This window comes from Pleurodeles waltl, chromosome 9 (genome assembly GCF_031143425.1).
Source record: "Pleurodeles waltl isolate 20211129_DDA chromosome 9, aPleWal1.hap1.20221129, whole genome shotgun sequence".
In the NCBI taxonomy this organism is placed as follows: Eukaryota; Metazoa; Chordata; class Amphibia; order Caudata; family Salamandridae; genus Pleurodeles; species Pleurodeles waltl.
Genome location: NC_090448.1, coordinates 817,832,619 through 817,860,158, shown reverse-complemented (window position 1 = coordinate 817,860,158; position 27,540 = coordinate 817,832,619). Strand labels below are relative to the sequence as shown.

At 42.6% G+C, this 27,540-nt stretch overlaps 2 protein-coding genes across 7 annotated transcripts in view; one reads left to right on the top strand and one right to left on the bottom strand.

The window, feature by feature from the left end:
* Positions 1-411: 411 nt before the first annotated feature.
* Positions 412-15,404, bottom strand: SNRPA (small nuclear ribonucleoprotein polypeptide A). Of its 2 annotated transcripts, none has more exons than XM_069208105.1 (7): positions 15,290-15,404; positions 14,124-14,212; positions 12,646-12,818; positions 8,418-8,576; positions 3,649-3,837; positions 2,340-2,425; positions 412-1,056 (listed from the first exon to the last, which is right to left on the bottom strand). In XM_069208105.1, exons 2-7 carry the CDS (start codon positions 14,194-14,196, stop codon positions 897-899), a joined length of 840 nt encoding a protein of 279 aa, XP_069064206.1. In that variant the 5' UTR covers positions 14,197-14,212; positions 15,290-15,404; the 3' UTR covers positions 412-896. The 2 variants fall into 2 exon arrangements, with proteins under 2 accessions (XP_069064206.1, XP_069064207.1); XM_069208106.1 differs by lacking the exon at positions 15,290-15,404 and adding an exon at positions 15,170-15,188.
* A 10-nt stretch (positions 15,405-15,414) lies between these two features.
* ACTMAP (actin maturation protease) overlaps positions 15,415-27,540 on the top strand; it is a 282,255-nt gene continuing 270,129 nt past the window's right edge. The window contains exon 1 of one of the 5 annotated variants that reach the window (XM_069208103.1): positions 15,415-15,554. The gene's annotated coding sequence lies outside the window, so the exon portion shown is untranslated. Of the gene's footprint in view, positions 15,555-15,835; positions 15,901-15,948; positions 16,170-27,540 lie in introns of those variants that run through there. The other 4 variants (XM_069208101.1, XM_069208099.1, XM_069208102.1 and 1 more) reach the window with 4 other exon arrangements.

Here is a 27,540-nt window from a genome sequence, read left to right as displayed (position 1 = left end):
GGGTGGGTCGGGGTATTTTCAGTTTTAGGGGCAGAGGGTTGGGGTACTTTAAGTTTCAGGGACGGGTGGGGGTTGCGGTAATTTTAGGGAGGAAGTGGGGGTTGGGGCAGTTTTAGGGGGGTCGCGGTAATTTTTAGGGGTGGGGTGGGGGGGCGAGGGGGGAACGTATGCAGGAACACTGCATGCCTATCACTAATGCCTTTACCAGGAATGCCTTTACAACGAAAAATCGTTGTTAAGGCATACGTGGTAAAGGCATTAGTGGTTACAACGAGGTCGTTGTTCCAACCTCGTTGTTCCGGCAGATGTTGTTCCAACATACATTCGGCAGAACTCACAATTTAAAAAGTAGTGTGCTGACGATTACCGACCTCGACGTCCAGGGAAGCCCAACCCAATAAGAATCAAATGCAATTTGTAAATAAAAACGTTTATTCAAGAGAAGCTCCAGGTGTAGTGTCTGGTTGGCAGACTCTGGGTGCAATGCTTAAGCACAGTTTTAAAAAATAATTTACAGCTGCTTTCAACCACGCTATACACTCGTACAAATACCGCTGAGTACACAGGACAGGAACGATTACACAATGGTTTACCTGGAATTAATCTTCAGCATGAGGAACATATTCGACAGAAACATTTGACTTGTGTCTGAATCTAGGTGGTTTGGAATTTTAACGTGTGGGGGAATGGGTGCTAACATTATTCTCTGAACGTAAATCTAGGGAAACAAACTAAACTTACCTGACAAAACAAATCGTATCTAACAGTAGGTGCACGAGTAACAGCTTTGAAAAAAACAAAAAAAAACAAGTCATTAGCGGCTTGGACAATTAAGCCAACTTGGAGCCTTCTTCACCCCTACCCCCCACAGCGACATTGGGGAGTAGTCAAGAACTTTATTTCTTAGCAAATGAAATCTTCATGGCGTTACTCTGGGTGATTTTGAAGCCCTGCAGTGCATCACGGGCCGCTCCGGACTGTACTTCATTATCGAACTCCACAAAGGCGATGTCGTGCCTGCCTGGTACCAAACGTACTTCCTTGAATCCAGGAAACCTGCAACAGAAAAAGGATTTAGCTTCCATAACTTTTCATTATAGTCGCAGACTGTCTTCACACTTTTGTATGCCACGAAGATCTAAGGGACTCCATGTTTCTTAATGAAAACAGCTGCACTTAACTAGGCAGAACAAACATTTTCATGTTGACTGTGCCCACGTACTTTATAGAATGTGGAACCCCTTGAGGATTCCCATTCAATGCACCACAACAATTTGGCATCTAAGGAAAAGTTGTAACCATCTCATGTAGAAGTGGTCCAGTGAGGGCCCCAAGTGATATTCTTAACGCGCCCACATAGGTATATGTCCTTGCACTGGTGGAGATTTAACAAGTCAAGGAAGTCACAAGAATTTACAGGAGGAGACAGGAAAACCGAACTCATGGAAAACTTGTGAAATCCATTTAACTGTGATAAATTGTACAGGCTCATGGTAAAATCCGTTGCTGTTTGCAAATTAAAATCCTTTTTACTTCTGTACTTTCTAGGGGTAAAAGTCCAATCTTTTCCAGGGTGGGTATTGAATGGAGAGAAGTTAGTTTACACTATTAAACAGGTGGGTGTTTAGACCTGGGAACAACCACTTCCCGACCCTGTATGAAGGTTCGCAAAAAGGTGGTTATGGAACCCCAGAACACCCCACTGGAGGCAACACAATACAACTGTACACCATCATCACATGGTTTTGCACAGCATGATGTAATTTTTCCCCATACACCCAACAGACACGCAGGCCCCTCTGCAGTGAAAAGTCCACCCATATTGCTGTTCAACCATTTTTCAGGCAAGGCAAAGAAGAGAAGCAAGACCCCATGTTTACAGGAAAGGCGAGGACAAGAGGCACACAGCGTCGGGGTCAGGGCGCGTCTGATGGTGGATTACAGATGAAAGACTATGGATTCTTTGTATTTGGCATGCTGACATTCAGAATCGCCAGCCTCAGGCTTCAGAATAACACTTTGGGCCCCGGCAGTTATTGTTTCACAAATTAAGCATGGGTCACAGCATAAAGTGAATGGAGAATGTGCAAGATAAAAACACAAGACAACATTGGGGTTAATTATATAACTGCCAAGGAAAAGACTGGGCCGGTGACTACTGAAGAAGGGATGTAGAATGTGCCAGAGACTAAACATGAACATGCTAGCCAGGGTGATGAAAACAATCAATATTTTAACTCCAAGGCTTGAGGACTGGAGTATTTTCTATGCCAACATGAACATGCAACACCTGGATCATGGCTATTCAAAGTTTTAAGAAAACAAAGCAAAAAACCTACTGGTTGAAAAGCATAGAAAGCATTAGCTCGTTTGTTTCTTCAGGCAGGTTGGTAAGGAATAGAATGTGGTTTGGTGGATTCTCAAGCTAGGAAAAAAACAAAAGAAAAACAGTGCAAATTAGTCAGCAGGTAGATTATACAGCATGAACTGAGAGACAGGAAAGCTCAGTCAATTCTGTCAACAGCTCAAACCCAAAAATGAACAGCTATATCATTTGTTCCTAACTTACTACATCAATACATTTCTTATTTGAAGCGTTTAAAATAAGCATTTATCTTCACATCCACCCACGGTTACCAGTCACATTATGACATACATTCTAACAGGCCCCTAGCTAGAAAACATGAGCACTTTCTGCTTCACACAACCCATCGTACTTTAAAAGGCAAACATCATTTGGATAACTGCTGGATTTGAGTCAATCATACCGTTTGCAAGATTTCAGTCAATCCCACTGCAGTACAGATTTAAAACTAGTGCAGTGCATTTCACGCAAACCAGACTGTTCAGCTCTATGATCAAGCTTGTAAACGTTTAAAATGATACAGCTGAACCATTATTAGCTGAATACTGCAGCAAGCATCACAGCAACATAAATAGCATAGAAGTAATTATTCAACATGAAGTGTTTTGGGCTACAGCTAAAAACACTATGTTGATCATTTATTTCTCTATAAATCCTGATTTGATTTTTATTTGATTTGAGGCTTCACCTGCTGCATGGGCTGAGGCCTGTTGCTTCATGCCCTCAAGAGTGGGACACTTCCTGAGCTTCGCAGAATTCCACCCGCAAGTTGAGCACGCTGGGCATGTCTGAGCAGAGAACGCGATCAAAACTCTGCTTCCTGTGGGCATGAGGACCTTGATAGCTTTTGCTTGGATGGAGAAAATGGCTGCTGCATCAGTACTCATACGCACATGCAGTGAAGAATGCATGTCAACGCTGGAGCTGCTATAGCATCATTTTGAGATGGGACTTAGAAAAGAAATCAACTTTTGTCAAAGTTGACATGTTTGCTGGCTCCCACGTCAGAATGGGACATTTTGACTTTTTGGATGAAACAATCAACTTTTCTCAGGCTGACATCCGACTATGTAGTGGCCTGACCCCACACAAAGGGTTCAACTATCCTACTACAAAACCAGTTAATGCTAAAAGAAATTCTATAGGGTATACAAAAAGTAGACAGAACCTGCGGACAAAACCAGCGAACTAGAACTAGGCTGCCAAGTACATGACATTTTATAAACAGTAGGAAGGAAGGGGAGAGAAAAATAAATATACTTAGCACCCAAAGAAGCACTCACCGGCTGCATAAGCGGCATCTGACCAGGCATCATTTGAGAGGGAGGCATGCCTCCAGGACCCATCTGACCAGGGCCCATTCCTGCCATCATACCAGAAGGGTGCATGTAAGCAGGCTGTCCTTGCATGTGCATCATCCGTGGATTTTGGTTCATCGACTGCATTCCCTGCTGCATGCCTGGTTGCATGCCCTGAAGGAAAAAATAAATACCACATAAGATTTGGCACTCTGCAGGCTTTCGGCTACGACAGTTCATATACTGTATTGACAGGTCAGATCCAGACCTTGGCCACAGAAACACATTGAAAAAACCACTAACAGTATGAAGATGATTTGTCACATCTTATGGAAAAGGTTAATGCCCTTTGTTACTTACTAGTAATCTTCGTTACTCTGAGTCCTGGTCTTCCTCACCCCCATACTTAAATGATGAGGTCAAAAGGAGGTAGAAAACTAGTTTCCCATCCTTCCATCTTGGCCGACTTCCCCTTCCCCAGAGTAGGTCGACCCATTTCACATCCTGCATCACACAGCCACAACACAATGATGGCAGTTCTCACAGGGCAGGGAGTGATGGGAAGCCATACTGGGACAAGGAAGACCAGGACTCTGAGAAATTAACATTACTGGTCAGTAACCAGGGCATTACCTTATCATCCGGCTTCCTCACCCCAGTATTTAGATCAGGAGCAAATACCAAAGTCAGAATCAGCTGCATTGACAGACAAACAAGGGCCAACCTACCAGAATCACAAAAAGGATGCCTTAATATAAAGACATCAGAAACAACATGTAGAATAACACATCAAATCATACTAGAGTTTCGTACAGACGTGGCAAAAGAGAAACCACCCCAACCTCCAACCTCTAGTGCTCCATAAAAGTAAGAGTAGCAGTGCATGTGGCGTATTGCAAATCTTCTCCATAGAGACCACATTAAAAGCAGCCCAGGAAGTGGACACGCCCCTATCTTCCCTGAACACTACACTTCAGCACCTGCCCGAGACTTAAAAGCTAACTTAACTGCTTGCTTGATCCACTGAAACTGTGGAAATAGAGGGCTTCAGACAGCTGGTCACCGGTCCAAAAAACACCCAAGACGTGTAACAAAGACTCCGATGCAGGAATCCGCATTGGGAGTGGGGATGAGGACCACCTCCACCTACTCGTGGAAATAAGACCTTGGGGATGAAAGTAGCGCGAGCCCTCAAAATCACCATATCTGCCAAAATTCCCAAAAAAGGTTGAGTTTAAATAGGTAACCAGATCACTAGTCCACCTAGCTGAAGAAACTGCCACCAAAAAGACAACTTTGAGGATCAAGAATTTAAGGCCCACAGGCTCTTCTTGCAGGGCTTTTAACCCCAATGTAAGTCCCATGAAGGGGCTGTCGCTATAGGTCTAAGTCTCTTCAAAGAGCAGGAACTTAAGAGCTGTGATACCAGCTGTTCCAAATAATCAAACCAAGGAGCAAAGGTCCGAAGCACCACCCACTGCTCTCAAGATCAGAGGCCAGACCCAATTAAAATCATGAGACCAGAAGTTCAGACCCTTCACTGGATCTACATTGTCCAGGTCAAAACCCCACCCAATACCATGTAAGAAAGTGCACCCAAACAATACTGAGGCGATGAAGAGGTAATGCTGAACAACTGCTAAGATACTATAAAATTGGAGCAACTGAGGACAAGAAGTTCATATACATCAAGAAAGCAGTACATCTGTAAAAATAAAAAAAATAAAAATCAATTGTGTAGGAAGGTCCCTTTTTTGCCATTTATCCCCACTTTTTGTCTGTTATCAGTGTGCTTAGACTTTACACTGGGATCCTGGTAACCATTCTTCCACTGGCTGTGCTCTCTCCACTACATTTGGTCACCTTGCTACTCTTTACACCCCAAAATTGCCATACAGGTGTACCACTGTGAGCCTGTGGCACTTGCGTACCCAGGGTACTGGTACACCAGGGGGACCCCACCCATGGGCTGCAGTATGTATTATGCCACCCAAGGGAGCCCCTGCAAAATGTCTGCAGACCTCCAAAACAAGTGGTGGTTCAGAGTGGTCCACTGGGTCCTCTTTGCCTTCTGTCCTACTTGGGAGACAGAGCGCTTGTCTCCTCCTCCAAGACGGAATCCCTGTACACCACAACTGTTGCAGCAACCATGGCTTGTTGACTCATACTCCAAGGGATCGTCCACCTCCAAATGGTGCTGGGCCCCCACTCTACCTCTGCAGGAACAGTCTCCTCTCAGCTGCTCCAACGATGTAGGACTCCTCTTAAGGGGTGCTGCCTGGGCAACACAGACTTATTGTGCCTACTGCCAGTGGGTTGCTTGTAGGGGCTCAGACTGCTTCTGCTGGCTGTCTTTTTAGGGCCAGCTAGGACTTCCCTCCAAGGGTCGAGTCCAGAGGACTTTGCTGGTCCTCTTCAGTCCTGCAAATTTTCAGTTAGCTTGCTTGTTGGTGGGCCTCCTGACCAGTCTGCAATCCAGGAACTGTCAAGGGGCAGCTCCTGGACTGTGCAGCTGGACTTCATTCACTATCATCGACCAAGACCTTCACCGACAGAATGGTGGGCATTGCCTCCTGGACTGGACAAAGTTCTCTCTTACAGGTCCTCTTCATCTGGAATCCACTGTTGGGTTCCACCGGCCTGGTCCTATTGTTGCATTGTCCCAATTTCAAGCCCCCAGGTTAGCCTATGGGACGACCAGGTAACTTACCTCTGCCCTCCTGGGCACCGGGGTTCTTCTAGATACACACCCCTTGGGGTTGTTTTTCTTGAATTGTGGGGTTTATTTAAACCTTTAAGGGTTGGGTGTTTCCCTTATGTAGGTGTCCCATTTAGTAGTATATAAGGGCTGACTAGAATCCTGAGCGCCTGCTTTCCTCGTTAATACACCCCATTAGTGGAAATTATTAGTTGTGAGGGGGCTGCTCGGTTTTGACCCTAATATTGAATTACTCTATCGTGGTAATGGCTAAATTAGCAGAAGAATTGTTTGACAGCCTAGCCAGGGGGGGGAGTGGGGCACATTTCATAATACAGCCTGTGGCAATCTACATGTACAGAAGGAGGGTTTAAAGAACAAATTCATAAGATTGAAGAAATTGAAAAAGAGTGAACTATCGAAATGGTGGGACGGGGCAACTTTAAAACAATATAAGAAACTCAACCGTATCCCCCGTGGCCAGAGATCTCAGATTTTTCCTACTTACGATGATTTGGATGCTGTCTTGTTGGTACTATGGGATAAGGAGTTAACTGCTAGCTCTATGAAACTTATGGATATTTTAATCACAAATGCTGAGAGGAAAGTAAATCAATTACAGGTTGAGATTGGCATATTAGAAAAAGAAATTGAGGGTTTGAATCTCAAAGAAGCCACTGATAAAAAACTATAAAATTTTGGAGGAAGTATTACTTAAATTTCAGGAAGAAATTACGCAGAGGAAAGCACGCAAACTGAAGCGTGATGAGAGAGACTACCTGACGGGTATATCTTAAATATGATCATTTAATTCATGCTGGCTCGGTTCCCAGAGGGTCTAGTATGTCTAATATTTCTGACTCGACCTCAATTAACTGTCTATTTAATGCTTCTTATGTATATTTGTTAAAATGTGGGGTGCCTCATATTGTTTTTCCCTCTTGGGGTTCCATACTATCCCAGCCCTTGGCTAACTACTACATATCCTCCGGTGGGGGGACCATTTTCGAATTCCACTTTCTTTAATATATGGTTGGCCTCCACTCCTCCCCTGCCCGACAAAAATAGGACACTTGCTATTTCTAATGTTTCTATGCTCACTCCTCCTTACTGGTCTGTGTATACTTACATCCAGGAGGAGGAGGAGGAGGGGGGGGGGGGGTAGCCTACAGTATTCTAATTCAGTGTTACTACAACAAAGGAGCATTATTTTTTGCAACACTGAGTGGTTCCTTTCATGTGTGATAAGTTACTGTGTAACTACAGTGCTCTTGCAAGTGCTCCACACTCCTCCTAGATAAGTCTTGGCTGCTCGACTAGATACTGTAACACTTACTAGTATGGGTTGCCTGGACCTGGTATAAAGGTGCCAGGACTTGGACAAAACTACTTCAGAATTTTAAGTTCTCCTATAGGTTAGGTATAATCTGTACAATTCTATAATACCATCCTATGCAAAACAGTCATGTGATAACCCACCACCCACACTTGGGTGCGGGGACAGGGGCTGGGGAAAAGGCAGTTTATTCCTCCTCTCGCCCAAATGAGGTTGACAGTTGCTCCTATCGCCGAACTGAGACATACAGTCAGGGAAACCCATAACTGCAGAACGAGTCTACACAGGAGAACGAAAGGTGCCAAAAAGTCAAGAGATACTATGATCTATGCGCTGTACAAGTCCCTTTCGTAAAAGCAGAACATCATCTGCAGTTTTCAGTTTCAGGATTGCCAAGAGAATACCCTTCTTTGTTAACTAGAAAATAACAAACTTTGGCAGATTTTCCTAAAATCAATGGCTAAACAGCAACAATTTATAAGGTGATCTATGGGGGGGGGGGGGGGGGGGGTCAGGTTTTATAAATCACTAAAAACAAAAAGCGGATGTTGACCTTTGCAACATCTCTCATAACTTCAATATGACATTAGACATCACCTGTTTGTTTCCCTTTTTTTTTTTTAAATATACATCCAGTTGATCTACGCCATTACAACAGTTATTGATTTTCACCAAATTGTTTTATTAACAGAAACAGAACCTAGAAAAGGAGGTACTCACAGGCACTGGTCCAACAACCGTTTGCATCATTTGGACAGCCTTTTTCATTGGAACTGGCTCTGGAGCTTTGGGTTTTTTCTTTTCTTTCTTCACTCGTTCCACGAAGGTTCCTTTCATCTTGGCTATTATATCAGAGTCAATCTTTGCATATTGGATTCTCTGAAAAGGCAAAAGAGGTGGCATATTTCAGAATGTAAACTTCGCTAGTAATGGCTAGATATTTTTATTTTAATGGAAATTGGCCTTGAAGGTGGGATACAACTATATAACACACACATCTATCTACCCAACAGAAAGAAAAAAACGAAAAAAGGCTTAGCTCAGATAATTAGTTCTTTAGAGCATGGTAGGATCCATGCAAGAGCCACACACATTTCCCACAAGTATAAAACTCAAAACAATAGCCTACGTTGTTAAAGCACACAAAATATATCTTCTGATTGAGTTAAGATTCTGCTATGCTCAAGGTCAACAATTAACTTGTGCTAGTTTTTGCAGATCCGATAAATTCCGAATACTTTTTCAGAAGATAGTTTGTACAAATATCACTAGTTAATAGTATATGGGTTCATTTGAGTTGCTCATGGGAAGTAAAACTACTGAAATCAAAGCAAATTAACACCAACTGGAATGAGATCACTAAATTAAATGCATTCAAATCGGCCCTGCACTGTGGTCGATCAACAACATGCAGTACTCTGCGTGGTGCAGTTGTTCACGAGGCACATTATACAACCATTCTCAAGTGCAAAACATGCACTCGGGACTGGTGAAAAGGCAAAGTGTTTCGGCACAGAGGCAGAGACTGGTTTTATTAGGAACACTCCCATTTGTCATGGTAATATCTTAGACGCTTAGACCTAGACAGCAAACTACCAAATACATAGTTATTAGGAGAGGAGAGATATGAGAGGCTGGGTTAGATACTTTTAAACTGGCATGTAACAGTCTTTATATTTGCAGCTTTTGGACATTTTTCTGCAAACGTTGCAAGGCACTTCCAATCTATGCCAGAGTAAAATGTTCTATTTCCTTTTCAACTCTAGCCATATTCCCAAATCATCTTTTGACCTTGAACTGAGCCACGGCAAGCACGAAGTAGAAGCTTTATTGGAGGTTTTTGCTGGGCCACATGATACAGGAACAGTTGCGGTACCATGACCAAGTATGGGGCAGCCATACTGTGGTGTTTATGTGCAAGAGTGATTCGCCTACGCCGAGTGCTCATAACTACAAGGTGCACATGGGTGCTTTGACAATAAAAGCATCTATGTAGGAGAATACCGACCAGCAGCTAGAATAAGTTGTGTGCGCACAAACTGGTTTTGAAAGCGCTTCATAAATAGAGGTGGTGGTACATGGAGGATCACAGTTTTCCGTTTTTATCGATTATTATAGAGAAATACAGATAGAAAAGTGTTTTCTGTCGGTATGCATTTTTAAAAAGCAGGGAAAAAAAATGCTGAAAATGTTCCATCTTGTGAAACTATGCCGTATAGCATGAACTCCAGGCAAAAGCTAAGCAGACAGCATGGGGAGTTTAAAAAAGGTAAAAAAAATAAATAATAAAAATATGAGATTTCCTTAAATACAAGTATATATTATCATTTTGTAGTATTACACTAATCTCTGTAGGTAGTGTTTTGCCATATCCAGCTGTTTAATGTGCTAAAATATGACTGGCATCCACATGAGTACATATCTAAGTTAAATAAATGTAGAAATATACCATTTTACAACTCTATTCTCAAAACACAATATAAACATGGATAAACACCAAAAAGATGGCCAAAATAAATAATGGATGAACAGACAGGAATACTTAAAAAAGTAAGTACCATAAATCCGGGAGCCCAAATTATCTTTAAGAGGTAGGGAATTTCATATACCTATATGAACAGAGAGGAGTTCTCAAAGGAAGGAGTTATGTTCATAACCAACCTGGACCAACGAGGTTCATTGGAGCCAAGTGCAGAGTCTGTGCTGAAGGAAAAGATGTGCAATGTGTGGAGGTCTGGGCAATCAATGCCCAATGTCTGAAAGCGATAAGTCGAGCCACAGGAAGCTAGTGTCAAGACTAAAAAGCAGGTGAAAGAAGTCCAGATGTTAAGGTTAAGTGACCTTACAACAGAGTTCTGGAAGCTTTGTAGCTTCTAAACTGAAGGGGCGCCCCCAGATGTATTCTGTTGGTAGAATCTAGACGGACGAGCGCTTGGCCAATAGTGGCTTCTGTCTTTACAGAGAACCATCTGTGGGAAGGTTCAACAAAGGCAACTCATCATGTAACTTTATTCACTTTGTGGCTGGGTTGGCTTGCTTTTGGACTGGGTGTTTGTGTCTTACATTCACTTGAATGTTGATTTGCACTTTTGAAACCCATTTTCATCTCCAGAAACCGCTTCAAATACAGCCATGTCACAGAACTCACATGGACAGATCACTCCGCCCTCCACATCAGCATTTCAGCATCTCCAGCCCCCGTACCTCCACTCCCAAGATGAGCAGCGTCCCCACTGGAGGTGGAACAAAATCTGAGAAACCAGCTGGGTGGACTCCTTCAGTAACCCCAACCCACTACCGCCACCAGCCTCAAACAAGGAGTGAAAACCTTCAATGCCTGGATCACCATGTGTGACATACAAGCCCACAGAGACGACAGAGTGCCGGCAATCCAGAATGTGTCAAACCGAAGAGCCTGCTCACACTAGACCTCAGAAAACTAAGTCTGGCAGCTTGCGCCAGCCCTCTGCCCTTTCAAAATTTACCTGAATCTTTCAGTACTTAACTTGAATTTTCACAACCCAGAAACAAATGGTCAACGTCCCCTTTATGCATGGTGCAGGAGTCAGTCATTTTGGAAGGTCCATTTTTGGGAACGGTTATCCCCACTTTTTGCTTAGACTGGATCCTGGTAACCATTCTTCCACTGGATGTGCTCTCTCCACTAAATTTGGTTACCTTGCTACTCTTTGCACCCCAAAATTGACATACTGGTGTACCCCTGTAAGTCTGTGGTACCTGCGTACCCGTTACTATTTATGGGGAGGTCCTTAAAAATGTTTGTAGGACATAGAAATCCTTGCGACATTCCCAGAACTATCATTAGAAAGGCTACTCTTATCCAACTCTTAAAGTACTGATGGAAGAAATATTTGCGTGGAGCTTAAGTCTTGATTAGTTTTTGTATCAAATGTTCTGTATTTCCAGACTAGGTGAATCCAGAGTGTTTGAAAAGTGTGCATTTATCTCGAAAGGTCCCCCACTTGGCCAAAGAGTTTCATAGGTGCTTTGTGATCAATGACTTAGTCTTTCTGACTGCAGTCTTATAAAGATTTCACAGCGTGAGTCTAATCCCAGTACCTTTTAAAAGATCTTCTGCTAGATTTAAGCAATTGCATCTCTGGTATTAGTCATGCAATGAGATTATGTCGGGCATCGTTAGGATGGTGAGAACAGATGCAGGCCAGTTGTACAACTGGTGAACTGAAAATGCAGGATTGCCAGTTAAGGGAGTGGTAAAAAGCAAGTGGGAGGATCTAGTATTTTCAGTTTTCCCGCTGTTTTAGTTAACTGGATTGTAGACTTTTCTACACGTGATGAATAACCAGAATTTTAGCATAGTTAGTATGTGACCTTTGTGGGCAATTGGGAAAGTGGTTGGAAGAGGGTGGAGTGCGCAGAATCTTCATAAAGAGTATGACCCCGGATATATAACGCCCGGAGACAATATAAACGAGACTCGCCACTTGCACTTGGAAATCGATTGGGTTACTGACAGATCAACGCCAGGTTAATCAAATCTCAAATGTTATTGTATCAAATACTTTCCATTTTTAGAGCTCTTATTTCACTGCAAACTAACCCTTAGCAAAGTGCTTCTCCCTTCCCCTTCGACAACCGGTTACTTGTGTTGGGAAGGCCAACCGCCATATCGGCAATTGCCTTTGATGCACTAATGTTCATTTACATTTATATAAGACACTGAAATACTGATTCACAAGTTGCCATTAACGATGAAAATGTCTGCAGAACGAGTTTGGTGTCGCGGTTTACATCCAGCGCAAATATGTAGCACTAATGCAATAAGCAAATAGTGTGTGGTTTTAATTGGTAAATGAGATGACTAACGATCAGCGTGAGGCGCTAAACAATGTGAGATGTTAGTAAAGATCTTCATTCACTGTCGTCCACTTGCCAGAAATTCACTCATTGACGGGGAAGTACTTACCATTGGCTTGTCATAGAACGGAAAGCCCTGCATGGAACGCAAAGCATTGGTGGCGCTGCTGACTTCTTTAAATATAACAAATGCTTGGCCCCTCATCTTTAAACTCCGAGATACCAAAATATCCAAGATTTGACCAAACTGAGAAAAAATAGCATACAGCGATTTCTTCAGCTCTAGCAAAAGAATAAAAAACAATAACATGGTTAGAATGCTTGAGTTCACGGTTTTATCCCAAAAAAAGCAATGTCAGATATAAGCGGCACACAAGAAGAAACATTTTGTATTCCTTATCAATCACCATATTATCAATATACTGCTAACTCCACTGCCGCCTTAGAAATAACATTATAAAGTATGACAAAGCACATCCCCTTTAATTGGGTAAGGTAGAACTTTCTGATTTTAAGGACCGGCTCTTTGTAGGTCAGCATGTTAACTAGTAACACAAAGCAAGGTTGGAAGGCATGAATGGGTTGTGGTACTGCGTTTGCATCTGCATTCTTTCGATCACTTTAATGCCCTTATATTCACACAGCACAACTGTGCTCTATAAATATAATATTGTACGAAGACTAGAAAACAGAAAGGAGGTAGGTAATAAACAAAAATACAAGTAACTATTTAATGCACAACGCAAAGCGATTGATGTAAGTATCGCAGTTATGATTTAATCAGACACACTCAAAATGTACATTCAAAGGCAGTACTTCAACCCGCACCGAATCCATTTATTCAGATATGATCCACAGGAGAGAAAAAAAAGTCTGTTACACAATTAGGTTTTCGCACTATTTCACCAGAACCACTCTACAAAGCAATGGAAGTAGATCTATGTGTATAAAGCTTCTGAAACTATACGTGTATGTAGAGCAAAAGAACTGGATATAATGAGGGTGCAAGTGAAATCATGATGAAATTATTTAATTCAAAATGCCTAGACTTGAAAAACTGAAAACTAATATAGCATATTTCCGTGGGTACTACGTTTATAATGTACAAACAAGATAGTTAAAAAGCATAATTAAAGCCAAAGTATGAACAACAAGTACCTTAATTAAGGGGCGAGATGTCTCAATAAATAGCTACGAATTAGCTTAATAACCATGAGATAAGGCAACCGAAAGATGGGCATTTCAATGTATTCTTTACAACAACAACAAAATAAAGTGAACAGAGATGCTCTTTGGCAAACGAAAAATCCTCGTCGCGTCCACGTTCAAGCAATTGTCAATGCGCAATAAAAAATAACGAGCTGTATGCACCATGTCTATGACACCGCTTTCAACGTTTACTCAATCATATCTATGTCATTCCTTCTGGAATTTTAGTTTGGATCGTTATGCTAATTTCATTAACCCTGTAAAAGCTCAGCGTAAAACGCTTGGGAAAACCCAGTCAACATATAAGACCTAAACTATTATGACAATATGCTAGGAAGGCTGGTTTCCCCTCTATGTCAGGACCCAAACCCAGCTTACCATCTTTCTTGATCTTCTCATTGAGGTTGTTGATGTAGATCGTATGATTGGGACGAGCTTCTGGCACAGCCATGGCTTAAGGATATACGCTTTTGAGGGAAAAAAGACGAATTCAAAATGTTCAGTCTCTTATCGAAACAAGCTTGTTTGTCAAATTATGTGTGGCGTCTAGGAGTTAAACACTCTTGCCATGCGGATATAAAATGTTATTGAATAAAACATTCACATACGTCTTTTAGCGAAGTTCTCAACGCAAAGAATAGAACTACAGACTGCACCTGAAGAAAACATTAGCAGACACTGCTACCTACAGGACAGATGACTAGATCAATCGACAATTACTGATACGACAAAAACACAGAAACATCTATACTCTGAACGGTTTCTTTTGCAGTGAAAATGAGCTGGAAAAAACTAGCATTATGGTCAGCCACAGAACGCGGTAGGAACTCTAGTCAGCTAATTGTCTTACGTAAGTCCGTTACAAAGGATACTGAGGAGTTTGACATTTATTTGTAGAAAGTTTCATTCTAAGAATCCTTTGTACCGAAAAAAAAACAGATTTAAACTATCCAGGACAAGCGCGGTTTGAGTTCTACTACAATAAGCGAGTTATCGCTTCGCCTTCCGAATGATTGGTGGAAAGGGGAAAAAGGCCCACAACGTTTTGGTTTCATTTCTAATTAAAGTAGCCTAGTCGTTACAAGGACCCCCACCCACATACAATCAGATGCATTACACCGCACATTCTGCACTTTCGAATCTCTTCCACATCCATATTTACGACTCTTTCCTTTTACTCGAGGTCCCGACAACCACATCCAGACTCGCGCGCATTAGTTTAAGACACTTTCACTACGCCCTCCTCCACTATTCGCTTCAGTGGCCACGGTTTTGCTTACTTCTATTCTAGGTCATTACATATAACGTTAAACCATGTGTTTGGCCAGTTTATTGAATATGGTTTCCTCCACCCTACTTCCTCCAAGACCGCGCCATGCCTACACCCATCACGCGGTAACCACCACCCATCACGCGGTAACCACCTCATCTACGTCTGCCTACAACACCAGCACCGATGAAGAACCAAAATCACCTCCCTCGTTGTTGCTTGCCCTGTGAAACAAACTAAAGGATGTACTAACAACGGAGCCTGACTCACTTACCGGAGCTCCAATGGCGAATTTAGATCTCCTTCAATTCGACTGAACCACAAGCTCGAATAAGAAATCTATTCTTCTCATGCGCAAGCGCAACGTCTAACCACCGGATATGCGTGTGCCAAACGCCGGAAGCTCTCTTTCCAACCAGTAGCACGCAGAGAAGAAAGACGTAGCTGAAAATAAAAGACACGTGAGTGGCGAATATGACAACCATCTTGGAAGGGTTTCGTTCCCTTTTTATGAACTAGTTAGCAAACTAGTTATATAGGTTCGTAAGACTTATTTGAATAATCGTCTATTTTGATATGTGAAATTACTACTATTTTTTACACCAGGCCGGCCTTTCTTATTTTGTTACATTTATACATTTCTAACGTTTAGGTACAATGTTGAGGAGTACTATATCTAACCCCGTTATAAAAAAATAGTTTTATATCCTATCGGGCCCTTCAAATATACAGTGTTAACGTGGCCACCCAGTGGAAGTCTCTAATAGAAGCGCTAAAGATTCACAGATAACTGGCGAAATGGTTAGTTATTTTAGGGTATGTCGTCCAGTAACGTTTAACACAGCACCGGTCCCTCGGTAAAACACGAATACGCCAGGTATCCCTGTATGTGGTTGTATGACCAATTATACACTTGAATATACTTGTTAATAAGTGAATTTATTGCGCGTGCTACTCATAGAATTCGCGGCCTCAGACCAGTGACGTTAAGAAACTGGAGAGAGGCCCACTTGCGAAGAACATGGAGGGGGGGCACCTCCAGACTCCCTCAGGCCAAGTGCTGTACTGAGGGTACCTCCTGGGGCTCACCCCCCTAACCCCGTAACCGCAGGGGCTGTGGGGGCCTTTGTTACACCACTGCCTCAGAATACAAAGTAAGAAAAGATTACGAATATATTTATGTAATTGAAAATAGTGCTTACTACCCCTGGCGAGGAGTCAAAGCGTTTTTTGATGCACAGCGCTCTATAAAGAACTAGTATAGGGAAATATGAGTTCATTTGAGCGGTGGAGATGTAAGTCTGTTCGTTGTATTGAATGGAATAATGTAGCCATGCCAAGTACATCGCAACAGGCGTTACACCAACACATTTCAGTGTGGTGGTCCGCATCACCCCACTGAAATGCAAAATCATGCATTATAGTGTCTCCTCATGTGTCAAGGAAGCCGGAGTGCTGCCATAATGCACCATGATTGTTGAGCTGCCTGCAGTGGCAGAGGGCGGTGCATGCTCCTTCCAGCAGGCTAAAGGACAGGGCTGGCTCAATCTGCTCGAGTCGCAGCTCTGCGAGTACTCTGCTACAGTGTATATTTTAGTGTAATACCAAACACACCCTCATCCCAACCTACATGCATCCGCATAGCACACCACAGAGTCAGTGCCCAATGGCTTCACTAGTAGCAATTAAGAGTGAGTGAAATTCTGAGACACAGTTTATTAGGTGGTGGGAGAGTCAGACTCCGTCCTGCTGCCGCCCGCCACGTGAGCGGGCAGCATTTCAGAAAGTTTGTGCAAGGATGAGGATCTCCTACTACTTGACAGACAGCTGCTATTAATGATTTATTTGGGTCAAGTACATTACAGTTTGATTGAGTAGATTAGTCAAGGTACTCGACCTGCAGGTCTAGTAACATTTTTATAATTTTTCGAGGCCTGGTTTGAGTAATAGGAGAGCTGGGGGAGGTAAGAGTCTGTAGAGAGGGATTAGGGAGATCACAGTATTAACACAAGTTTTGGGATGAGTCAAAGAAGAGATACACATGGGAAGAATTTAGTAGCTTTGTTTGGAAGATCATAGTAGTAAACTGAGGTTTGGGGTGAGCCAGGAGCAAGAGGAGGGAAGAGTCTAGAAAGGGTTATTTTGGAGATTGCAGTAGTAGTATGAGGTTTGGGATGAGTCAGAGTGGAGACAGAGGATAAATTGAGAGAGGTATAGGGTGAGGCAAAGTTGTGCATTGCAGAGAGTTAATTTTCTGTTATTGTTTTTTCTCTTGTACAGTTGGAGTAAAGTAATAGATACATGATTAGATAGAAAGGGAATAAATGTACAAGGAGGATAATATATTGAGATTTAAAGTTGTATAAACACAGACTTTCAAGCGTTGCAGCACTTGAAGGTAATTTATTTGTGTATTTTTTTATAACTCAATTTTTTAACCTTTTCCTCAGTATTTCAAAAGTGAAGTGCTTGTAGATGAATAGTTATGATAATATTTACCTATTGTGATAGCTAAATAAAACAGAGACTCATAAGCAACTAATAAAACAAATTTTATAGAAACTATGCAATGATCTATGAACGTGTTAATCATAGAATAATATATAGATATTTAACTGTAAGAAACATATACATTTGTTAAGCAGGCCTACAGAGTATCTATATATTAAAATAAAAGTTATTATACACAATTGTACCAAGAAATACACATTTAAATATATGCATATAATCAAATTATAAATGTTTACAATCACATAGATATGCTGTACATTGCTGTTTGAGTATGGTGGTTATGTAGGAAAGAGCCAACTCTTTAGTAGTCTTCTGAAGATAAGATAGTTATCCATGGATAATATATTTGGGGGTACTGAATTCCATAGTTTGGCTAGTTTAACAGAGAAAGATGTACCACCTATTGTCTTTTTCTTGTATGGTGGGGTTTTGAGGCGAGGTGCCAATCTTGACTGGATGTTCCTTTGCTGAAAATATTTGGTGATTTTATTCCTGATGAAAAGCAGTCCTTTCCATCTGTTGCTTTGTGGGTAATACAAAGCAGCTTGAAGGTGGATCTTCAGGCATCCGCTAACCAGTGTATGGCCTTCAAAGCAGGGGGAATGAGGGATTGTGGCTTTACATGTAGAAGTAGTCTGGCAGCAGAGTCCTGAATCTATTGTAGTGTTTTCATAGTTGATAGAGATGATTCATGGTAGTGGTCATTGGCGTAATCCAGTTTAGACAGTACAAGAGAGAGAGTAGCTTGGACCTTGTGTGGAAATCCTAGGTGGGGGAAGATGCGTTGCAGAGTTTTCATGGTGATGAAACTTGATTTTGCTAATTTGTCCACTTGGGCATTCATTGTTAACTTGAGAGTCCATGGTAATTCCAAGGTTTCGTACATTCTTAGATACTTTTGGTAGGTGGTCCCAGATCGCCAGGCAAGGTGCAGAATGGGTCATAATTTTTCCGGTTGCCAAATGTGAATATTTCCGTTTTGGAAGCATTCAGTGTGAGGTGGCTCCATGTCATCCACTTATCAACAGCTGTGAGGCAACTGAAGATTTTTGAGTTTCCAGTGTCTTTGGAGTTTCGCAGTTTAAGGAGTATTGGAGTGTCAGCCTCATAGTTGTAGAATGTCAGCTGAAATTCATTGATCATTGCAGGTAGTTACTTTATGTAGATGTCGAAAAGCATGGTTGAGATGATTGAGCTTTGAGGGACCCTTGCTTTTGTATAGTAGGGTATGGATGAGAAAGTGGGGTTATGGATGACATTTGTTCTGTTTTGAAGGTAGAATGTGATCCAGTGAAAAGCAATCCCCTCTATGCTGCTTCATAGAGTCTTTGTCTTAGGGTGTCATGGTCATCTGTGTCAAAGATAGCTGAGAGGTCCGAGAAAGTAGTGCAGCAACTCCATTGGGGTCTACTGTGATTTTAAGGTCATCCTAGATGGCAATTAGGGCAGATTTTGTGCCTCCTTCTGGGCAGAATCCAGTTTGAGGGAGTGAAAGAAAATAGTTATTTTCAATGAATGGTGACATCTGGCCGAATTATGCTTTTACTATCAGTTTCCCTGGGAAAGGTCCATTTGTAATTGGTCTGTAGTTGTTGGGGTCATGCAGGTCCAGGTTTGTTTTCTTTAATAATGGATGTATGCCTTTTTTAGGTCTTCTGGAAAGATTCCCGTAGTTAAAGAATTATTGAGGATTCTTCTTACTGGTGTGGCAGCAGAGGTAGATAAAGAATGTTCTTGAAAATGTAGAGTCAGAATCAGAGAAGAGTCAGAATGGCAGCCCGAAGGCCTGCTTGCATTGACCAGATCCATAAATTCACTTTGTGATATTTGTTTGAAGGAAATCAGAGGCTGGGTTGGCTTGCTTTTGGACTGGGTGTTTGTGTCTTACATTGACTTGAATGTTGATTTGCACTTTTGAAACCCATTTTCATCTCCAGAAACCGCTTCAAATACAGCCAAGTCACAGAACTCACATTGAGAGATCACTCCATCCTCCACGTCAGCATTTCAGCATCTCCAGCCCCCGCACCTCCACACCCAAGATGAGCAGCGTCTCCACTGGAGGAGGAACAAAATCTCAGAAACCAGCTGGGTGGACTCCTTCAGTAACCCCAACCCACTACCGCCACCAGACTCAAACAAGGAGGGAAAACCTTCAATGCCTGGATCACCAATTGCACCAACAGCATCGTCCCAATCAAAAGCAACATCCAAAGAAAATCCTGCAAAAAGCTGGTTGGTACACCCAAGAAGCAAGCTAAACAAGATAGCAAACAGCTGGAGAGGAGATGGCGCTCCAGCAAGGACACCTCTGACAGTGCAGCCTTCAAGACCCCCCCACAACCTCTACCATTGTCTGCTGAGGGCAACAAAGAAGACAGCCCTTGTTGCACGCATCAAAACCAGTACCAACAACATCAAGGGGTATTTCAACATCGTTAAGGAATTCTCCAAACCGGCTGCCAGAGAAAGCAACATCACACCCTCGCCGGAGCTGTGCGACAACCTCAGCCACTTCTTCCATGACAATATCGCAACCATATACAGAAACTTCAAACCCACACCTTCGGACTCCCTTGACAAAAACGCCACCAACGTAACTGACACGAACCACACACTGCCCACCAGTAACATTTTCTCCAGGCCTCGAAAATTCTTCTTGCCCACTCGCTATGGCAAGTCATATTTTATGAGTTAAAGCTATTTTCAGGACCTACTCGACCCTTCTGGAGAGCTGACAAAGAACAGGTGTTCTGTTCAGTCAGAAAGTGAAGGAGGCCTTTAAATCTTATTCTTGTAACATTTGTTCTGTGTTGAGAGAGAGAGAGTGGTCAAAAGTCAGTTTGTCTTTCAATTACTTTTCTTTCTGACTACAGAGCTCCAGGGTTTTGTCAGTTTTTTCCTAACACACAACATTTAAATAGCTAAGTCAACTGTAGAAACACTTCAAAATATATTTAAATAGTTGTGAAAGCCCATTGTTTGTACTTTTGTGTGATATAAAACATATTTTAATATGATGAAAACAAATCAGAACACTTTACTTAATGATGTGCAAAGAATAAGTGTTTTCTGAAACCCAATTTTCACAGATTTGTTAATACTTTATATAGTTTTATTTGTAAAGCTGCAAGTTAGTGGGAGGTTTTAGGACATTTCATGGAATTTTTCTCTCTGTTATTGACAGTGTGCAACCACCCCCTGTTTTAGTCATACAATTATTAAAAATGAGTGTTTAAACATAAACCTAGAAACACTCCTGCCGTGATAGCAATGCTATTAGTAAACTAAGAGGCAAGTAATGGGTCACATGTCCCCTATATGTGGGCTATATTCTTTTTATACATGGAGGAAACGTTTAGTCCATTTAATCAAACAAATACTTTTTTTTGTACAACAGATATGCTGAGCTCACATATTTGAAGGTACATTCGTATGTGAGAATGAAGAAAAAGGCAACTCTGTAAAGTAAAATATTTGCCTATGGTCATACAAATAAGACCCATTTACGGGTCAAGTACATTACAGTTGTGGTTGAGTAGATTATTCAAGTTACTTGACCTGCAGGTCTAGTAAAAAATTTATGATTTTTCGAGGCCTGCTTTCCCCCAAGACATTACCTCCACCATGAAATCCATCCACTCGGGAGCTCCCACAGGTACATGCCCGCATCACATCTTCAACATTGGAAATCAGAGGATTTTGTTAGGCACTCACCACTCTGCTCAACACTTCTATCACTACTGTAACAATTCCCACTGCCTGCAAATATGCCAAAGTCAGACCACTACTCAAAAAACCCTCCAACCCCAGCAAGCCCCCAAACTACTGGCCAATCTCCCTACTTCCATTCCCAGAGAAGGTACTAGAAAAGATTTTTAGCAAGCAAATCATGACATACCTGGAGCAGCTACTCAACACCTTCCAATCCAGCTTGCGCAGCAATCACAGAACCAAAACTGCCCTGATTGCAGCCACCAACAACATCTGAACCGTCCTCGATCATAGAGAAGCAGTAGCTTCGGTCCTCCTCCACCCTTTTGGCAGCCTTTGCCACCATATCCCATCACATGCTGATAGAAAGACTCCACCACAACAGCATCAAAGGGGATGCACGCAGATGGATAATCTCCTTCCTCACCAGAAGAATCCAGAGGATCCACCTCTCTCCTTTCACCTCCAAATCCAAGGGGATCATCTGTCCTCCAGGGCTCATACCTTAGCCCCACGCTCTTCAAAGCATATATGACCCAACTGGCCAACATTGTCGGAGCCCACGGTCTCAATATAATTTCCTACGCAGATGACACCCAACTCATCCTCTCACTCACCGACGACTCTTCCACCAGAACTAACTTCATCAAAACCATGACAGGTGTCCCTGACTGGATGAAGAACAACTGCCTGCAGCTGAACAGAGACAAGACAGAAGTACTGATCTTTGGCAACAGCAGCAACACACGGAACAACTTGTGGTGGTCATTAGTCCTACGTCCTGCACCCACTCCCTCCAGCCATGCCAGAAACCTCAGAACCATCAATGACAAAAATCTCACAATGAAATCACAGATCAATGCCATCTCCCCCGCCTGCTTCCTCACTTTGCGCATGCTACATAAGATCTTCAAGTGGTTACCCCTATTCACGAGTCGCACAGTTACACAGGCCATTGGCGCACAATGTCAAAATACATTAGACGACAAGCAGGGCACATGAGAGGGACTAAAGGGGACAAATTCACATTAGCATGGGTACTACATGAAGAAAATATAGTATTTTGCAAAATAACCAACATTTGTGAAGACTTACAAAACAGAGAGGAGGGAGTGTGTGTGCATTTTCATCTGTGGTAATGTAAAAAAAAATATTGTGAAATCCGACAGACACCACACCATACCTGAACAAAAGCCTTTGTACCCAACTATTTTCCAGAAAGTACATTTAGTAAGGGGGGTGTAACTACTCCAAACGCCCCCAAAGCTACGCCCCTGCAGCCACTGGATTACAGCAATAACCTCTATTTAGGAATCGCCGCACACCTCCAACAGAGATTTTCAAACCAGACAGAACGCTGCAGCCAGAGTCAACCTCTGCCTTCCCCATCAAATCCACTGGTACACAAAGGATGCCAATTCAAGCTGCTGACCCCCACACACAAGGCTCTACACAACCAAGGGCCTGCACATATTAACCACCGTCTGTACTTCCACCAATCATCAAGAAGACTACCCTCCGCCTCCCTTTCACTTGCCCATAATCCCTGCATCTTCCGAAGCAGGAGTGGAGGATGCTTCTTCTCTCACATCGCAGCAAAAACCTGGAACAGCCTCCCTACACACCTCCGGACCATCATCTCACTTCTAGAATTCCCAATGGTCTTCATGACTTAGCTGTTTGGTTAAACCCCTGGGTCCTGCAAGCACCTGGATACTCTATCACAGGGGTTCCCAACCTGTGGTATGCGGACCGTGGGCCTGGGCCAGCAGGAATACATTTCTCCAGCTGGGGCCTCTCACTGACGGCTTTTACATTTATTTCTTCATTTGTGCCGCAGTTCGAAAGGCAAAGTTCCATGTACATCAAGCAGCTTTCGGGGAAAAATAAAAGTGTCAAGATAACTCTAATGATTAATCTACCTGCTGGAGAGAGATGAGAGTTTTGTCTAGTGGCAGTTTTGACTCATCTAAGGTAGTGCAGTTGGTTAATATGCCTGCTGCAAAGAACATGTATCTTGCAAACAACAGTATTTTAGGTGCCTAGCAAGTGTGCGTGTGAACTCTCAAAAGAGAACTTTCTAACTATGTTGGTAAGATACTCAACAAACACATCTGTACACGTATTTATTGTTATTTATAAAGCCCAGAAGCCACTCGAGTCGCAGAGCACAACCCACCAAAAGTGCACTTTTTGAGAATAGAGTTTGTACTGGCTACACATTCCAAGACAAATGACTTAAGATTAAGCAGGACTTGATGATATTAACTAAGTGACAGTTCATTTATCATTGTTTATTCAAAAATACAAAATTAAGCTCTTATTTAAAAAAACATTTTAAACACAAATGTTCATAACTAAGATGACTGCAATTTTTGCACAAACGTTGGTGTCCCTCTCTTTTTTCACTTGTATTCTCATGCTTTTTTTGCTCTCATCAGTGGATGATCTGTGGTTTCTTTCCCTGCCCACCATACATATATTAATACAAAGACAGTATTCTTCAGAACCTCTCTCACAATATAACAGTATAATCAGGGGATTAGCAGTAACCAGCGAAAATATTTCTATCCCTCTAAAACAGTGGTTCCCAAACGTTTTAGCACCACAACCCTCTTTTTAGAACAACAAATATTTGTGACCCACCTACATTTAATGGACATGAGGTGGCGATTTTTTGAATGCAACAAGATTTATTTGATCCTATTAATCCTTCATTTCCAGAACACTTCAACATTTTTTAAAAAAGTGATTAATTTTTACTCTCCTAACTGCTGGATGCAAACATTTAGAGGTACTTTTATGTTGTTGTGTATTGCAAAAAAGAACATCCTCCATTGTCACATAATTCCGTTTAAAAACTCCTCTCACTTTTGAAGTCAGAAAAAGAAATGTAAATACTGATCCCCATGTTAACCCCTTCTGTGCCGCGGACGTAATGGTTACGTCCTGCGGCACAGTGCTGCTGTGCCCAGGACGTAACCATTACGTCCTGGGCACACAGCCCAGAGGGAGCGCTAGCGCTACCTCTATGGGGTTCCCCCCCCACCCCCCTATGACGTCAGCGCGCGAGTGCGTGCTGATTGTCACAGAGCCTCCCCCATGCGATCGGAAGAGAAATGCTTTGCATTTCTCTTCCGATCACGTGGGGGAGGCCGAGAGAGGCTTCAAAGGGAGGGAAAGTTATTTCCTTCCGTTTGAAGTCTCTCTCTGCGTTTTGGCAGCCGGATTGAAAGCAATCCGGCTGTCAAAACGCCCACTAGACACCAGGGATGTCTTTTTTTGAAAAGGAAATTGGCATAAGGGAGCGACCCCTTGGGCAAGGGTCGCTCCCAGGGGGGGCAAATTGTATTTACACCATTTCTGCCCCCCGTGGGGGCAAATCGGCCGATTTTAGGTCAATCTACCCCAATGGGCAGAAACCAATAGGCACCAGGGATCGGTTTTTTTGCGCCGTCTTTTTTGCGCCGTCACGCAAGGGGAGCAACCCCGTAGGCAAGGGTCGCTCCCCGAGGGGGTGGTGGGGGGGCAAATTAATTTTAGGCAATTTCTGCCCCCCTGGGGCCGGCTGAGCTAGAGGCCAAAATCCACAGGTAGACACTTTGCTAAAAACACCTCTGTTTTCTGTAAAAAAAAATGGGATGTGTCCACGTTGTGTTTTGGGCCATTTCCTTTCGTGGGCGCTAGGCCTACCCACACAAGTGAGGTACCATTTTTATCTGGAGACTTGGGGGAATGCTGGGTGGAAGGAAATTTGTAGCTTCTCTCAGATTCCAGAACTTTCTGTCACCGAAATGTGAGGAAAATGTGTTTTTTTAGCCAAATTTTGAGGTTTGCAAAGGATTCTGGGTAACAGAACCTGGTCAGAGCCCCACCCACAAGTCACCCCATCTTGGATTCCCCTAGGTCTCTAGTTTTAAAAAATGCACAGGTTTGGTAGGTTTCCCTAGGTGCCGGCTGAGCTAGAGGCCAAAATCTACAGGTAGGCACTTGGCAAAAAACACCTCTGTTTTCTATCAGAAAATGTGATGTGTCCACGTTGTGTTTTGGGGCATTTCCTGTCACGGGCGCTAGGCCTACCCACACAAGTGAGGTATCATTTTTATCGGGAGACTTGGGGGAACGCGGGTGGAAGGAAATTTGTGGCTCCTCTCAGATTCCAGAACTTTCTGTCACCGAAATGTGAGGAAAATTTGTTTTTTTAGCCATATTTTGAGGTTTGCAAAGGATTCTGGGTAACAGAACCTGGTCAGAGCCCCACAAGTCAACCCATCTTGGATTCCCCTAGGTCTCTAGTTTTAAAACATGCACAGGTTTGGTAGGTTTCCCTAGGTGCCAGCTGAGCTAGAGGCCAAAGTCTACAGGTAGGCACTTTGCAAAAAACACCTCTGTTTTCTGTGAAAAAATGGGATGTGTCCACGTTGTGTTTTGGGGCATTTCCTGTTGCGGGCGCTAGGCCTACCCACACAAGTGAGGTATAATTTTTATCGGGAGACTTGGGGGAACACTGGGTGGAAGGAAATTTGTGGCTCCTCTCAGATTGCAGAACTTTCTGTCACCGAAATGTGAGGAAAATTTGTTTTTTTAGCCAAATTTTGAGGTTTGCAAAGGATTCTGGGTAACAGAACCTGGTCAGAGCCCCACAAGTCACCCCATCTTGGATTGCCCTAGGTCTCTAGTTTTAAAAAATGCACAGGTTTGGTAGGTTTCCCTAGGTGCCGGCTGAGCTAGGGGCCAAAATCTACAGGTAGGCACTTTGCAAAAAACACATCTGTTTTCTGTAAAAAAATTGGGATGTGTCCACGTTGTGTTTTGGGCCATTTCCTTTTGTGGGCGCTAGGCCTACCCACACAAGTGAGGTACCATTTTTATCTGGAGACTTGGGGGAATGCTGGGTGGAAGGACATTTGTGGCTCCTCTCAGATTCCAGAACTTTCTGTCACCGAAATGTGAGGAAAATGTGTTTTTTTAGCCACATTTTGAGGTTTGCAAAGGATTCTGGGTAACAGAACCTGGTCAGAGCCCCACAAGTCACCCCATCTTGGATTCCCCTAGGTCTCTAGTTTTAAAAAATGCACAGGTTTGGTAGGTTTCCCTAGGTGCCGGCTGAGCTAGAGGCCAAAATCTACAGGTAGGCACTTTGCAAAAAACACCTCTGTTTTCTGTCAAAAAATGGGATGTGTCCACGTTGTGTTTTGGGGCATTTCCTGTCGCGGGCGCTAGGCCTACCTACATAAGTGAGGTATCATTTTTATCGGGAGACTTGGGGGAACATAGAATAGCAAAACAAGTGTTATTGCCCCTTGCCTTTCTCTACATTTTTTCCTTCCAAATATAAGATAGTGTGTAAAAAAGACGTCCATTTGAGAAATGCCCTGTAATTCACATGCTAGTATGGGCACCCCGGAATTCAGAGATGTGCAAATAACCACTGCTCCTCAACACCTTATCTTGTGCCCATTTTGGAAATACAAAGGTTTTCTTGATAGCTATTTTTTACTCTTAATATTTCAGCAAATTAATTGCTGTATACCTGGTATAGAATGAAAACCCAAGGCAGGGTGCAGGTCCTTTATTGGCTCCTGGTACGTAGAGTTCTTGATGAACCTACAAGCCCAATATATCCCGCAACCAGAAGAGTCCAGCAGACGTAACGGTATATTGCTTTAAAAAATCTGACCTTGCAGGAAAAAGTTACAGAGTAAAATGTAGAGAAAAATTGCAGTTTTTTTCACCTCAATTTCAATTTATTTTTCAGTTATTATTTTCTGTAGGAAACCCTTGTAGGATCTACACAAATTTCCCCTTGCTGAATTCAGAATTTTGTCTACTTTTCAGAAATGTTTCGGTTTCTGGGATCCAGCATTGGTTCATGCCCATTTCTGTCACTGACTGGAAGGAGGCTAAAAGCACAAAAAATCGTAAAAATGGGGTATGTCCCAGTAAAATGGCAATATTGTGTTGAAAAATTGGGTTTTCTGATTCAAGTCTGCCTGTTCCTGAAAGCTGGGAAGCTGGTGATTTTAGCACCGCAAACCCTTTGTTGATGCCAGTTTCAGGGAAAAAAACACAAGCCTTCTTCTGCAGTCCCTTTTTCCCATTTCTTTTTAAAAAAACGCAATTTTCAATGTATTTTGGCTAATTTCTTGGCCTCCTTCTGGGGAACCCACAAAGTCTGGGTACCTCTAGAATCCCTAGGATGTTGGAAAAAAAGGAAGCAACTTTGGCGTGAGTAGCTTATGTGAACAAAAAGTTATGAGGGCCTAAGCGCAAACTACCCCAAATAGCCAAAAAAAGGCT

Coding starts and splice junctions, on each gene's coding strand:
- SNRPA (XM_069208105.1), bottom strand. CDS start 14,196: ATGGCTGTGCCAGAAGCTCGTCCCAATCATACGATCTACATCAACAAC. Junction 12,819..14,123: donor TGAGAAGATCAAGAAAGATG/GTAAGCTGGGTT, acceptor TTCTTTTGCTAG/AGCTGAAGAAATCGCTGTAT. Junction 1,057..2,339: donor CTTTCTATGCTTTTCAACCA/GTAGGTTTTTTG, acceptor TTTCTGTTGCAG/GTTTCCTGGATTCAAGGAAG.